The sequence below is a fragment of the Gallinula chloropus genome (genome assembly GCF_964237585.1).
Source record: "Gallinula chloropus genome assembly, chromosome: 1".
NCBI lineage: Eukaryota > Metazoa > Chordata > Aves > Gruiformes > Rallidae > Gallinula > Gallinula chloropus.
Window position 1 is genome coordinate 149,525,772 of NC_140085.1, and position 13,032 is coordinate 149,538,803.

General features: G+C 38.5%; 1 protein-coding gene across 2 annotated transcripts in view; it reads left to right on the top strand.

Annotated features, from left to right (window-relative positions):
- TUBGCP3 (tubulin gamma complex component 3) overlaps nt 1–13,032 on the top strand; it is a gene marked incomplete at its 5' end in the record, with an annotated part of 50,626 nt that overhangs the window by 7,614 nt on the left and 29,980 nt on the right. The window contains 6 exons of one of the 2 annotated variants that reach the window (XM_084266612.1): nt 126–233; nt 2,059–2,126; nt 5,220–5,297; nt 5,911–6,128; nt 8,105–8,277; nt 11,777–11,895. In XM_084266612.1, the coding sequence (XP_084122738.1) occupies nt 126–233; nt 2,059–2,126; nt 5,220–5,297; nt 5,911–6,128; nt 8,105–8,277; nt 11,777–11,895 (764 nt within the window). The remainder of the gene's footprint in view (nt 1–125; nt 234–2,058; nt 2,127–5,219; nt 5,298–5,910; nt 6,129–8,104; nt 8,278–11,776; nt 11,896–13,032) is intronic. The other variant, XM_084266613.1, reaches the window with a different exon arrangement.

Consider the following 13,032-nt stretch of genomic DNA (forward strand, 5'->3'; position numbering starts at 1 on the left):
CCTGGATTCAGCTGCAGCAATATAATCTCATGTCTCTTTAAATATAGTATTTTAATAGTACTTTAACACTGTGGCACTGTGTTTAACTGAGAGTGTTTTCCTTTTTATTTTTTTTTCCCTTTCAGCTGATGCAGCCCAACAGTTTCAGTATGCAGTGAGAGTTATTGGAAGCAACTTTGCTCCCACTGTGGAACGGGATGAATTTCTTGTAGCAGAGAAGATCAAGAAGGAACGTAAGTGCATCTTTGTTTCTTTCTTAGAAATTGGAATGGAAGCTCTTCAATAAGTTATTTGATTGGTTTATTCCTCCGAAAATGGGACAACTCTGACTCACAGTGATCTAATCTGTTATTAACACTGAAATCTGATGTTGGAAATTCCATTCATTCCCTAGTTAGTATTCCTGAGCGACTGTTTGTACTCACAGCTCAGATTTTTCTGAATGCTCAGCTTAACAGCAGCCTTGCTGCCATTTACTTCCTATCTTGGCCACCATGAGAATAACAAACAATTAATACTGCACTCCTTTCACTTTAATAGTACTCAAACTTTATGAATTCATAGTTCCTTTCACAAAACTGATATTTTTATGATGTGTACTTTAGAAATATTGCAGTTTCTCACCATTAACTTCATGAGCACCTGTGTGAAATATCCTAAATGAGCATCCTGGGAATTGATGGAATTGTTTGGGACTTACCTGATACTTCTTGCCTTCAGTTTCTTTAGTAATTTTCTGCAACTACCTTCTCAAAACCAAAACATTAGACCCTGAGAGTGTCAGTTACGTTGCAGTTACATTCCACTGTGCTTTATGCTGCTCCAAGCCAAGCATTGCACTGTGTGAATCAAATGAGGATGTGATGCATTCTTCTTGAAAAGCCAAATACTGCTGTCAGCAAGTTACTGTTCTACCCTAGAATGCCCAGAAAGTTGTTCGAAGTATGCTAATTAAATTAAAGCTTTGTGTTTCAGCTTTGAGTATTCAGTCAGGGAAATTGAATTAGGGTAACTGAAGTCAGTGGTCGTAACTGTTTTAAAGTGCATGTGTATTTTTACAAACACAGTTTTCCATGATTTACTGGTAGGTAGATAAGCTCATTTTTCTATAGATGCAGCTCCAAAACACTGGAATCTACAGTACAGATTTTATGCATGATGAGTTTCTACATGCTTTGGCTAGTACTAGACAGCACAGCATATATTCTTTGTGCCTGTTGTTAGTTTTGAAGAGAGCTATTTTCATTCTCCTCAGCTTCAGCTTGTAGGCTGGTGTGAGTGGACACATGACAAGTGACTGGATATATCATCATAACTTCATTTGTTTTGGAGTTACTGCACAGGAAGTGACTTGGTGAAGTGTACTTGGCAGTGGCTTTCGATGCTAATTAACATTTCTAACATTTAACAGTATTTTTCTGTTATTATTGAGGTTTTTTCAGATGGTTTTGGGTTTTTATCTTTTTTTTTTTTAAAACATGGCTCTTTCTGATAGAACATGGCTTTTCTGAAAACCTCTTAAAGATTGAAGATTTTTTCTCTGAGCAGACTTCTGTTATGTAATTAGCAATGATTGAGATTTTATATATTAAAAAATATAACAAAGTTGCATGACCTTGGAATTCTGCTTGGCTTTGAGCAAGTGGCACAACTACTCTTGTTCCATGCTTTTATTGCCTAAAATAGGAAAAATTACACTTTTGTGAAGGGCTTCATAGCATTCTTTAACTCCATATCTGTTTTCAGTCATGTTTTAATTCTCTGAACCTGCAGAATGGCAGTCCTTGCGAGGGTGCATATTTATAAGGTGTATATCTTGATTACTGTAAGAAAACCAGGTACTTACTTGCACTGAATCACTTCTGATGCAAGAATTTTCAGGGCTGGAATCCAGGTAACATGAAAACAGGCAAAACTGTATGAGTAAACAGGGTGGAAGAGTTAAGTATCATTAAGCTTTCTTAAGCTTACATTTTCCAGTTTACCACAAGCACATAATTCCAGACATGACTATTACACTTGAAATTTTTAATCTATATTTCTTTTTTTTTTTAATAGTTGCACGACAAAGAAGGGAAACCGATGCTGCTTTGTTTTCAGAACTCTACAGAAAACTCAGTTCACAGGTAGTGTGTAAAAGTAAAGAAACTGAAAGCTTGCATGCGTCCTTTTGACATTACAGAGTTGGAGGGGGCTTGGGTCATTAACAGTATCTTTAATGAGGATGGTTGAATACTGGATCAGATTGCCCAGTGAAGTTATGGAGTCTCTGTCCTTGGAGACAGTCATAGAGGTCTTTAGTGCCTTCTGGCACCAACCATTCTGGTGTTTTTTCTGAAAAAGTTTGCAGGCTACTTCTTTTTATCCTGTTTTCTTTTCCTTTTTATTTTTTAAACTAACAGCTGTTTGCTATTGATTAGAAATTAATTTGGATTTAATTATAAATCAGAAGAGCACAAAGGTTACATTTTTAGTTTGAGTCCAGTTACACAAAGGGGCACTTTGTTTGAAGGAAGGAGTTCTGTAAAAATAAAGTGATCATTTTATATGCAAAACTTATGAATTTTCTTTTTGTCATTTATGTTGCATACATAACAGCTGTATTGATTTTGATCATTCCACAGTTCAAATAGTCCACATGCTTCTGATTTCTTTAAGCACTCCAAGTCTTTACTATTGAAGGCTGAGGGTTTGCTGACTTTGGTCCTGCCAAGACCAGTGTTAATCCAAGAGTGCTGCATGCTGATTTTCTGACAAAAGATTCCTAGTCTATAGGAAACCCACGAGGCAAGAAGATGGATCAAGTGAAAGGGGGCAAAGGTGTGAGGGTAGAAATTTAGCTGAAGAGGGTGAAAAATTACTGCTCCTAATCTGTTTTGGATTCTCCATAAAACTGAGTTTTTAGCAAGGTAGAGAGTATGGTGGGCAGTGAAAAATAGAGATTCTCAGCTGCCAAATGCACATACCTGATTTTTGACAACAGAAAATAGTTAATGTAAAAGATGATGGTTTATAAATGGCAGAAAATTTGGCCTTATTTTGCTCTTTGTGTTTTTCTGCGGTGTTCTGCCTTTTATTCATTAGTTTATGTGTAGATCATGGCTGAGTTTTACAGGGTAATAGATTTTTCAGATTACATAAAGGTGATTCTGTGGAGAGTATTACTAGTCAGAACTCTTCTCTGCCCCTCCACTAATCCATACTTACTTAGTTTACCTTTTAATTTGTTAGTGCTTGGACCTAAAGTTACTGTGTAACTTTTCCAGTTTTCCTTATCCTTTGGTTTTGTGTATTGTTTGCATTGGTTTGTGCAGCCAAGCGAATGTCCCAGGCTTGCAGACACCTGTTTCTGTGGCCTCAGCCATTGGTTTCAGCCTCTTCTTGCATGTGGTCTTGCTCTTTTAGTGCAGGTGTTGTATAACGTGTTGATGTACCTTATGTACTACATAACTGTACCATTATATTTGGCAAACAACAGAGCTACAGAGCACCATGGCTGTGATCTTTGAAACAAAATGCCTTGGCTGTGTTCATATCAGTTTGATTATTCTTCCAAATGTAGTACAAGCTTACATCAGCAGTCTTCTCAGATTTGGCTGCCTGCTCAAATGTTTGAGGTTCTTTTAACCTTCTGTCTGTTTTTCCTTCGTTAGCAGTTTCCCTACGTGAAACAGTATCCTCTGAATACCACCTTCTTTAAAATTCACTCTACCAGTTATTACTCAGTCTGCTGTTAGATTTATTACTAATGGTGGACATTCATTTTTTTTCCCATGAGCTTAGGGAGTGGCACAGAGGGAATGTGTGTTTTCTGCATCAGTGAGGTTTTTTCAATTCCTGCAGCAATTCTCTTGAAAGCAACTAGGAGAAAGAAAAAAGCTTGTGTGAATCTGTTTTACCTTGGTTTCATCTATTACTCTAAAGAGAAAAGGAGGTCAGTGCTTATTTTAGTGGCAGCTTGCCAGTTGAGCAAACCATGTTCCTTGAGGCACTGACTTATTCTGTCCTGGCCGGTTGAAGAAGCAGTGATGTTGCTGCTCCTTCTTCACCAGTTTCTGAGTTGCTGGATTGGTTATTTGCAACAGAAGCAATACCTCTAGTTTTTCTTTGTTGTTGAGATCAAAGCAGATGAGACTTCTGCTCTTCATAATAATATTCATTGTCTCCTCCTACTCTTATATAAAAATATAGTTTCCATAGGTTTGGTTGGTGGGCTCTGTCCTGAAGAAATAAATGTTTTGTGGCCAAAATTCCATATACATACAAAATACATAGTTTGAAGAGAAACAGGAAAAACAGGAAAAGGTGGCAATGAAAATGTGTTTAAAAAAAGAGTTTCCAAGTGACCTTGAAAGTGCTTTTTGCAAGACTGATGGTGCTGAATTATATTGCTTCGTAGGGGATGGAACCTTTGTTGAATCTTGGCACAACTAAACTTTTTCTTTATTTTCAACATTGCTTAGTATTCCAGACCATAGCCTGATCAGTCTTGTGAGGGACCTTGTACAAGATTCTCTGACTTTCTCCACTACTTAATGTCCATTGCATATCCCTGATCAATTCAGATGCAAGTGTTAGTGACACAGAACTGTGTAGTAATACATCTAGAAACTTAATGCATATCTAAAATAAAACATTTTAATATTTGCCCTAATGCTTCTTTTCAATGTTATCTTTTTGTGTGTAACTCTATTTATCTGTCTGTTTGGTAGAGACTATATTGCATATTCCTCGAGTTTCATGTTAACAGTGTCTCTATCTTAAGCTATGAAAAATTTGGTAGCTCTCTTAAATGGCATGTAAAGTCGAAGTAATTGAAACCCTCAAACTTTTGAAGCCTCCCTGTGAAGGAGAGTGAGAGGGAAAGTGGAGAAAAGACAATTTTTTGCTTAAAGCTGTACATAGAGTTTTCCTTCTTCACCTCTAGGTTAGAGAAATGTCTGCATCTGAGATGTTTTATGTAGTGAGAATGTGGGAAAACTAGTAAAAGTTCAACTCTGTATAAACTTCTTTCTTAGGAGCAGTTGAGAGTTTGATTTGGCCACAGTGGGGAAAATTCATGAAACTACCACGATGCATTCCCAGTTTATTCAAGAATGTGGCTCAGAGTTGGTCTTACTTGTGTGGAAATTGATTTACATATGTATATGGTAGTAGGCTGGATAATTTTTTTAAAAATCTATTTTTATCAAGAATTAAACTTTTTTTTTCTTTTTAAGGGCATTTTGAAAAACAAATGGTCAATACTCTACCTCCTGCTTAGCCTTAGTGAGGATCCACGTAAGCAGTCTAACAAGGTAGGTGAGGAGACCTTTGTGACTTCTGAGAAACAGTAAATGTGTGTCAATTGTCTTAGATGCCATTATCAATCACTATCCAGACTTAACCAACCCTCAGGTTGTGTGAGTCTGGAAGGAAGAACACACTTGACACAAGTATCTGCAAGTTTTTGTCTGTGTAGTTTTTTTATACTAAGTAAATGTAAAAAAAGAATTGTTCAACATTTGTAGCTGAAGTTATCACATTATTAGATGGGCTTGTTTGCTTTCTGCTGGGTGGTTTAATGTCAGTTCACATGCTAATAGCTTTGAAATTGACCAGGGAGAGCAAAATCCCTCCTTTGGTTTCAGCTCTGCTAGTGCTGAAGTGCTCCTTACAGCTGTTGTTAATGGTGGCTCACAGGCAAAAAATAAGCTATATTGCTAAAAGTACTTCTGCTCACTGCAAGGAACTTGTCATAATTATGCCAGGAAACCAACTTCTTTTTTGCATAAACATGGTCTTCGGGGTGGGTGGGGTTTTTTTGGTGTGTTCTTGAATATTACACACTTGTTAATTAAGGATATTTCTTAAAGCATCTCACAAATCTTTTCTTCTTATTCCTCCCTTTTCAAACCCTTTCATCTTCAGGTGTCAAGCTATGCCACGCTTTTTGCTCAAGCCTTGCCACGGGATGCTCACTCAACCCCTTACTACTATGCCAGGCCTCAGAGCCTGCCCTTGAATTACCAAGACCGCAGTGCTCAGTCTGCCCAGAGTTCGGGCAGCATGGGCAGCAGCGGGATCAGCAGCATCAGCCTCTATGCCCTGAACGGGCCAACACCTACTCCACAATCGCTCCTTCCAGGGTAAGCTAAACTGTTTTACCTTACACATGGATTTGAGGAAGACCAGAAATTATCTGCCTTTCTTTTTTTTCTTTCTTTTCCCCCACCCTCCATATTTGTATTCCATCGGAGATTCCACTGTAAGGTCCCAGAAACTGACTTCCTTACCTGAATGGTTCTAAATATCAGGTGCTCTCATATGACTGTATGAAACCATAAATGGCTGGCCCAGTGTATTTGTTCTTAAACTTAATCTTGGCTATCTGCTGAACAGCTGATAATTTACTGGATCCACGTTTGGATTCTAGTGCCAAGTTTTTTTCCAGATATCTCAGATGTTTGGAACACTTTAAAATAATCTTTCTTTCTTCTGTAAACACCTTGGACTTAGAGTCCTTGTTCAAGTTGCTTTGATAAAGCATTCAGTGTCAAATTAGTAGACTTAACATCCTCCATTTTCAAATTTGTTACCATTCTTGCCTGGTCTGACTTTATCTTAAGCATGTTCACAGTTTTGTTTGTTTGGGGTTTTTTAATTTATACAAGAGTTGATTAAAAAAAAAAAAACCTATTAGAAAAAAAGAAATCCAAACCCACCTATGATTCAGCAGTGGTTTAATTGTCTGTTCATACCAAGATGAAGCTGTATTTGGAACTGAAACATTCAAATACCAAATAATTCAGATTTTTGATGAGTGAAAGCTGGCCATTGTAAGCTCTAGGATGATTATCAGAGTATTGAACTTAGTAAGGCAGCACAGTCAGTTACATGCTCGATATCTGAGCTCTTGTGCCATTGGATATCATGTTGTTTTACCTCTGCAGCTCTACAAAGCCTGACAGATGCACTGCACAGAGTCTGTGTTCTGTGGAGGGAAAGATGAATGTGTTCATAGTCTGAGAGGGAGTAATACGTCCCTGGAAATGCATTGCTTCATAAGTTGAGCATGGAAAAGTAAACAGTGTTACAAAACTTCTGAAAGTGAGGACTGTACTTTTCTGCATAGAACTGTCAGCCTTGCACATAAAAGCCTGGAAATCAAGTCTTTATCCAAAAGCAATGAGGACATCACTTTTCAAAAAACAGTTAATATCAAAAAGACTCAAGAGAATATAACAAAAAGAACAAAAATAATCTTAAAGGATGCAAAAATGAGCAAAGCCCTATTGTTTGTTTTGCCCTAACAGAAGCTTCACAGGTTACGATTTGCCCAAATTTCTAAAATAAGGCTAATTTATAAAAGTGTTTATTAATTTCTTTCTCATAATCAGAAAAAGAGAAAGAATCCATATTCTTGTCTCTTGATTCTCTTCCCCACACCCAGCAGTTAGGAAAGAAACATGAAATCAGACAGATGCATCTTCGGAAAGTACCACAGCTTAATTTTGAGTTGCAGATATTTTTTGGTCATGTAGTGTGTTGGAGTGATTTATAGCATTTGTATTATGTAACTACTGACCAGTGCTGACACAGCTGGATTTAGTTATTTATCAGTATAGTTTACAATACAGTATAGTTTACAATACGAATACTGGACTTTTAAAGTGCTAGGTTTGTATGTTGTGTCTTGGATAGACAAGTAGAGGATATCTTTAAGCTGAGAATATTGGGGGAGAATTCCAGCCCACAACTGATTGATTGAAGAGGTGGTAGACCAGATTAGTAAGCAAAAGGTGCAGGGTGATGTGGTCAAGAGAGACCTTGAAATCAACAGAGTGGTGTAGAAGGGGTCTCCCCAGGTGTGTGCACACACATGAGGAATGTGGAGAGGACAGCCTTACAAGGAAAGGAAGTTCTCATAACTTTTCTGGAGAACTTGATGGAGTGTCTATACGTGTTTTGCATCCTTTTTTAAGGTTTGTTTATTAGGAAAAAAAAAAATCCACAAACCCCAAACTCAAGATAAGGGCATTTTTCAAAATTTGCATGCAGCACACCAGGTGATGGGTGTAGAATCAAAGCTTTTAAAGGGGTTTCTTCTGTTTTGTCCTTTCAGACAATCCTATCAAGCTCCAGGCGTTGGGGAATGCCTCCGTCAGCAGTTAGGGTCGCGCCTGGCGTGGACTCTGACTGCCAGCCAGCCTTCTCTGCAAAGCACTACCTCAAAGGGCTTTCCAAACGCTGTCTCCCGCGGCGTGCCAAGGTCAAGGCGAGAAGGGGATACAAGTGGTGAGCAAAGATGCATTTGCTGAAAGTATCTCTTCTGCAATTTTTATCTATACCCTCCACTGTTTTGTTTTTTTTTTAAATGATTTTGAAATAGTTTTGTGGCATGTTGATTTATTTTGAGGAGTGTTTTGCTAGAATGTATCTGATAGAAGCAAATATGCAAGACTAGCATATTTGGCCACAGTTTCCTTGTCCAGTTGTTAGGTTTTTTGTGGTGATTGATTTGATGTGTTCTGGTCCTCTTACAGATAACTTCATTGCAGTGTGTGTTAGAATCAAGTGACTGTGTTTGTGAGTAGTTATCACTCTTTCGATCATCAGAAAACACTACTGCATTTAGAAAGTCAGAAAGGGAGCTCAATGGCTAGAGTTGTTGAAAGGAGGACTTGAGGGTCTTTGTTGGATGAGAAGCCCGGCGTGACCTAGCAATATGTGCTTGCAGCCCAGGGTAGAGTTAGCTTTCTGGGCTGCATAAAAAGAAAGTGTGGCCAGCACGTCAAGGAAGGTGATTCTGCCCCACTACTGTGCTCTCATAAGACCCCTTTCTGGAGTACTGTGCCCAGATCTGAGTCCCTAGTCTTGGACTGAGTCCCCAGTCCAAGAAAGACATGGAGCTGTTGGAGCAAATTCAGAGAAGATGATCAGGGTGCTGGAGCACCTCTCCTATGAAGACAGACTGAGAGAGTTGGGCTAGTTGAGCCTGGGGAAGAGAAGGCTCTGGGGATACCTTATTGTAGCCTGCCAGTACCTGCAGGGGCCTACAGGAATGATGGAAGAGGGGCTGTTTACAAGGGCACATAGTTACAGGACAGGGGTAATGTGTTTAAACTAAAACAGGGCAAATTCAGATGAGATACAAGGATGAAATTCTTCCTTGTGAGGGCAGTGAGGCCCTGGCACAGGCTGCCCAGAGAAGCTGTGGCTGCCCCCTCCCTGGCAGTGTTCAAGGCCAGGTTGGATGCGGCTTTGGGCAGCCTGGGATCGTGAGGGTGTCCCTGCCCATGGCAGGGGCGTTGGAACTAGATGAGCTTTGGGGTCCCTTCCAACCCAAAGCAGTCTTGTGTTTCTATTAGAATCACAAATGGATGAGTCTATTTGTCTTTTAAAATTTGGAAGTGTGCATGGGAATACAGACATCTTAAAACTGTTTTTCTTTAAATTAGCATGCTTTTACAGTGCTTGATATTTATGTCAATTGGTCTAAAGACAATAAAATAAAAAAACAGGTAAATATTACTAATTAAGTAGATGTAAACTTCAAACCAATGCCTAGAAGATCTATTCTGAACTAACACAAGTGCATATAAGGAGAAATTGTTTAACAGATGATCTCAGTATCAGTTGTGTAAGTCTCAACCCACTCTACATTTTACTGTAAAAGTGGGACTTTTTCTGAATAACAGAACTAACAGCAGATGTTGTTATCCTGCATTACTGTTACTCTTTGGAAAAGAAAGATAAGAGATGTGGGGTGTTTAGGTTGGTTTGTGGTTTGGTTTTGTTTTTTCAATTACTCCTATATAAAGAAGTATGGATAGTCAGAAGATAAAATATAGTTGCTTTGTTTGAAAAAGACTTTTAAGATCTTAAAGTCCAATGGTTAAGGTAGCACTGCCAAGTCCACCACTAAACTGTGTCCCTACAGCACCACATCTATGCATCCAAATACGTTAATGTGCAAGAGGATGCATGTGTGTAAATATTTTATATTATTTTGTATTTATTTGATAGATTTTTAAATATATATATATATAAAATCTAGTACTGCTCTTGTTGTACTACTTGGCATAAAGAGAGTTACAAACTCATTTCATTCAGCGAGCCAGCAGCTGTTACTCTTATGTCGGATGGGTATAAAGACTGACAGTAGTCACTTGTCAGTGTAGAAATAGAAGGAGGAAGGCATTCAGAATATACAAGGTTGCTGTCAAGAGGATACATTTCTATGAATGCAAAATTATTCTAATTAGGAGGGGCTTCTTTCTTCTCAAGTCAGTTGCTGTTAATCAGAACTTTCTTACTGCTACACCCACACAGATGGTGTAATCTTGAGCATTGTAGGGTTGATAATAATACCTGTTGATTTACTTATCAATTAGAGAAATATGCATTTGAAGCTCAGAGCATTTCACTAGGAGGTCTTAAAAGGGACTAGCTTGTCCCATCATAGTATTATGAGCGGAATCTGTTTTAAACAGTATCTTGAAGTGATGGCTGCTTTTGCCAAAATAAGAATAAAATTTATTTTTGTTGGGTTTATTCTGGGAAAGTAGATTGGGGGGGGGACAGACTGATGAGAGTGCTGTAAAATTTTGGAGAAGCATGTTGTCTTAATGTTTATGAATACCTGAAGTGTGGGACACGGGGAAATGGGCAGCCCCTTTTCAGTGGTCTGTGGGGACAGGACAGGGGGCAATGGCCTCAAGTTGGAGCACAGGAAGTTCCGCACCAACATGCGGAAGAACTTTTTCACAGTGAGGGTGACAGAGCCCTGGGACAGGCTGCCCAGGGGGGTTGTGGAGTCTCCTTCTCTGGAGATATTCAAGACCCATCTGGATGCCTCCTTGTGCGACCTGTCCTAGGGAACCTGCTCTGGCAGGGGGTTGGGCCTGATGATCTCTGGAGGTTCCTTCCAACCCCTGTGATTTTGTGAATCTGTTGTATTGTCTCAGTTTCTGGATAGTTGTTGAAATTGTTTCATTCTTGTTACCTTAAATGAAATTATAGAAGCAGATGGAGCTGCTTTGCCCAGAAAAAGGTGGGTGTAGTTGCAGTGGCCTGCACAGCACTTTTTTTTTTCGATTTTCTGTTTCCTTTAAATCAATAAATATCCTAAATCTCAAAAGTAATCTAACATCTGACTAGAGAGATGAGCCAGAAGCAAACTGGATGTTGCAATAGCAGAAGCTTTATGAAATCACAAGGTGCATCTGTCTTCAGAAGTGGTATTTACATTTTTCTGTTTGCCAGCTCTATAGTTGTTATGTGGCTGGTAGTCTGGTTTTGATCAGTCTTTTCACTGAGCATATGTGATTGAAAGCCAATATTAAACAGGTCTCCCTTCTGGATTAACTTTAGCTGAATGTAGAAGAGATTATTCTGTAAATCCCATTTAACAACTTCAGCTGCTTGAAGAAGGGTAAAGTTACTACAATGCTTGCCTCAGAGCTTGAACTGCTGATTGAATCATAAAAGATAAAAGGCTTAGGAACTGGCTGAATTGTTGGTTCAACCATGACATGCCCTGTGTCATACAAGCTGACCTGCTCTGAGAGAATCCCAGGTATGGCAGAGGAAGGTAAAAGGAATTCTTGGCTTTCCTGTCAGGTTAAGAGGATTTAAACCCTTTTTATTTTTTTTACAGGTGATACACTTAAGCTTTCTCCCTTTTTATTTTTTGGCTAAGTTTCTAAATAGATTTTTTGATGTTGTAATCAAAGCTAATTAATTATCCCCAAAAGTCTAAATCCTTGTTTTGTTTTTGTTTTGTTCTTTCTAGGCTCTGTTGAAATAACCGAAGCAAACCTTGTAAGAGATGTTTTGTATGTCTTCCAGGGAATAGATGGCAAAAACATCAAAATGTGCAATTCAGAAAATTGCTATAAAGTGGAGGGAAAGGTACTGTGTGGTGGCTTGTATTTTGTAGGGGAGGAGGGGCAATAGCTATGAAAAGTATGTTAAAAAGTTAAAAGATTATCCCAAGTCTTTACTCCCTCTGCCAGCTTTCTTTTTTTTTTTTTTTTAAAGTACAGCAGAGTAGTTTTGACTGAAATCAGTTTAAAATTGATTGGGTGGATTAGGTTCCAGAAAGAAGCTGTAACATTTCACAAGATGTGAATAGACTCCTGGCTGTTAAGCCAGTACAAAGACTCCTACATTAAAGCCTAATTGGAGGATTTTTGTCATTGTTTCCCCTCCCCAGTGTGTAAGAATGATTATAAAGCACATGCAGGATTTTAAACATGGTATTATTGGATTAAATTTAACAGCCTGAGATGTGAAATGGATGTTAGCCACTTGATGTTATGGTCTTGATTACAACTTATAAGTGATCAGATGGGATCATGTAGATCACCCAAGAAAGGGCTGGTGATAAAACTGAAGAAAGTGCTTTCAACTCCTGCTGTTGATTAGAAAATCCATCTGACATGAATTTGTAGGAAGGTCGCAAATAAGAGGCAGAGGAACAGGAGAGAAGCCTTAGAGAGAAAAGATCCTACATTAGGGGTGATGTGATGTTAAAGGATATTCACAACATGGGGAAAAAACCAAGGCTGAGATTTGGGTCAGCTGAGCAAAGAAGAAAAAAAAGGCACAAGTTGCTTTTGTGAGTCTCTCCTTGTTTGGTAGTTGGGCAGTACTGTATCACAGTTTGGTTTCAGCTTGTCAACTAGTTCTTATGTTCTTGTTCAGATGGAAAGAGTGCTTCCAATTTGCATTGCAGTTAAGAATTTTATACTGTGACAATATGACATAGTCCTAAAATGGTGGGGGGTTGATTTCGGGCCGTTTCATGTGCCAAGAGCATAGTGAACTTATCTTAATGTTGATAATTGACCTGACTTCCTTTTCTCCTCCATAATAATGGCAAAAACCTAAATATATAATCGTTCCTGCTGTTACTTTCCATTCAGGGTTGCTTAGTGGTGGGAAAAATGGAACACTTAAATTTCATTAAACATTCTGAAAGTTGTAATCTGTACCTGTAGATGCTGCAAAGTTTGTAATTCCTCAACTCCTGCACTGAATTAATTA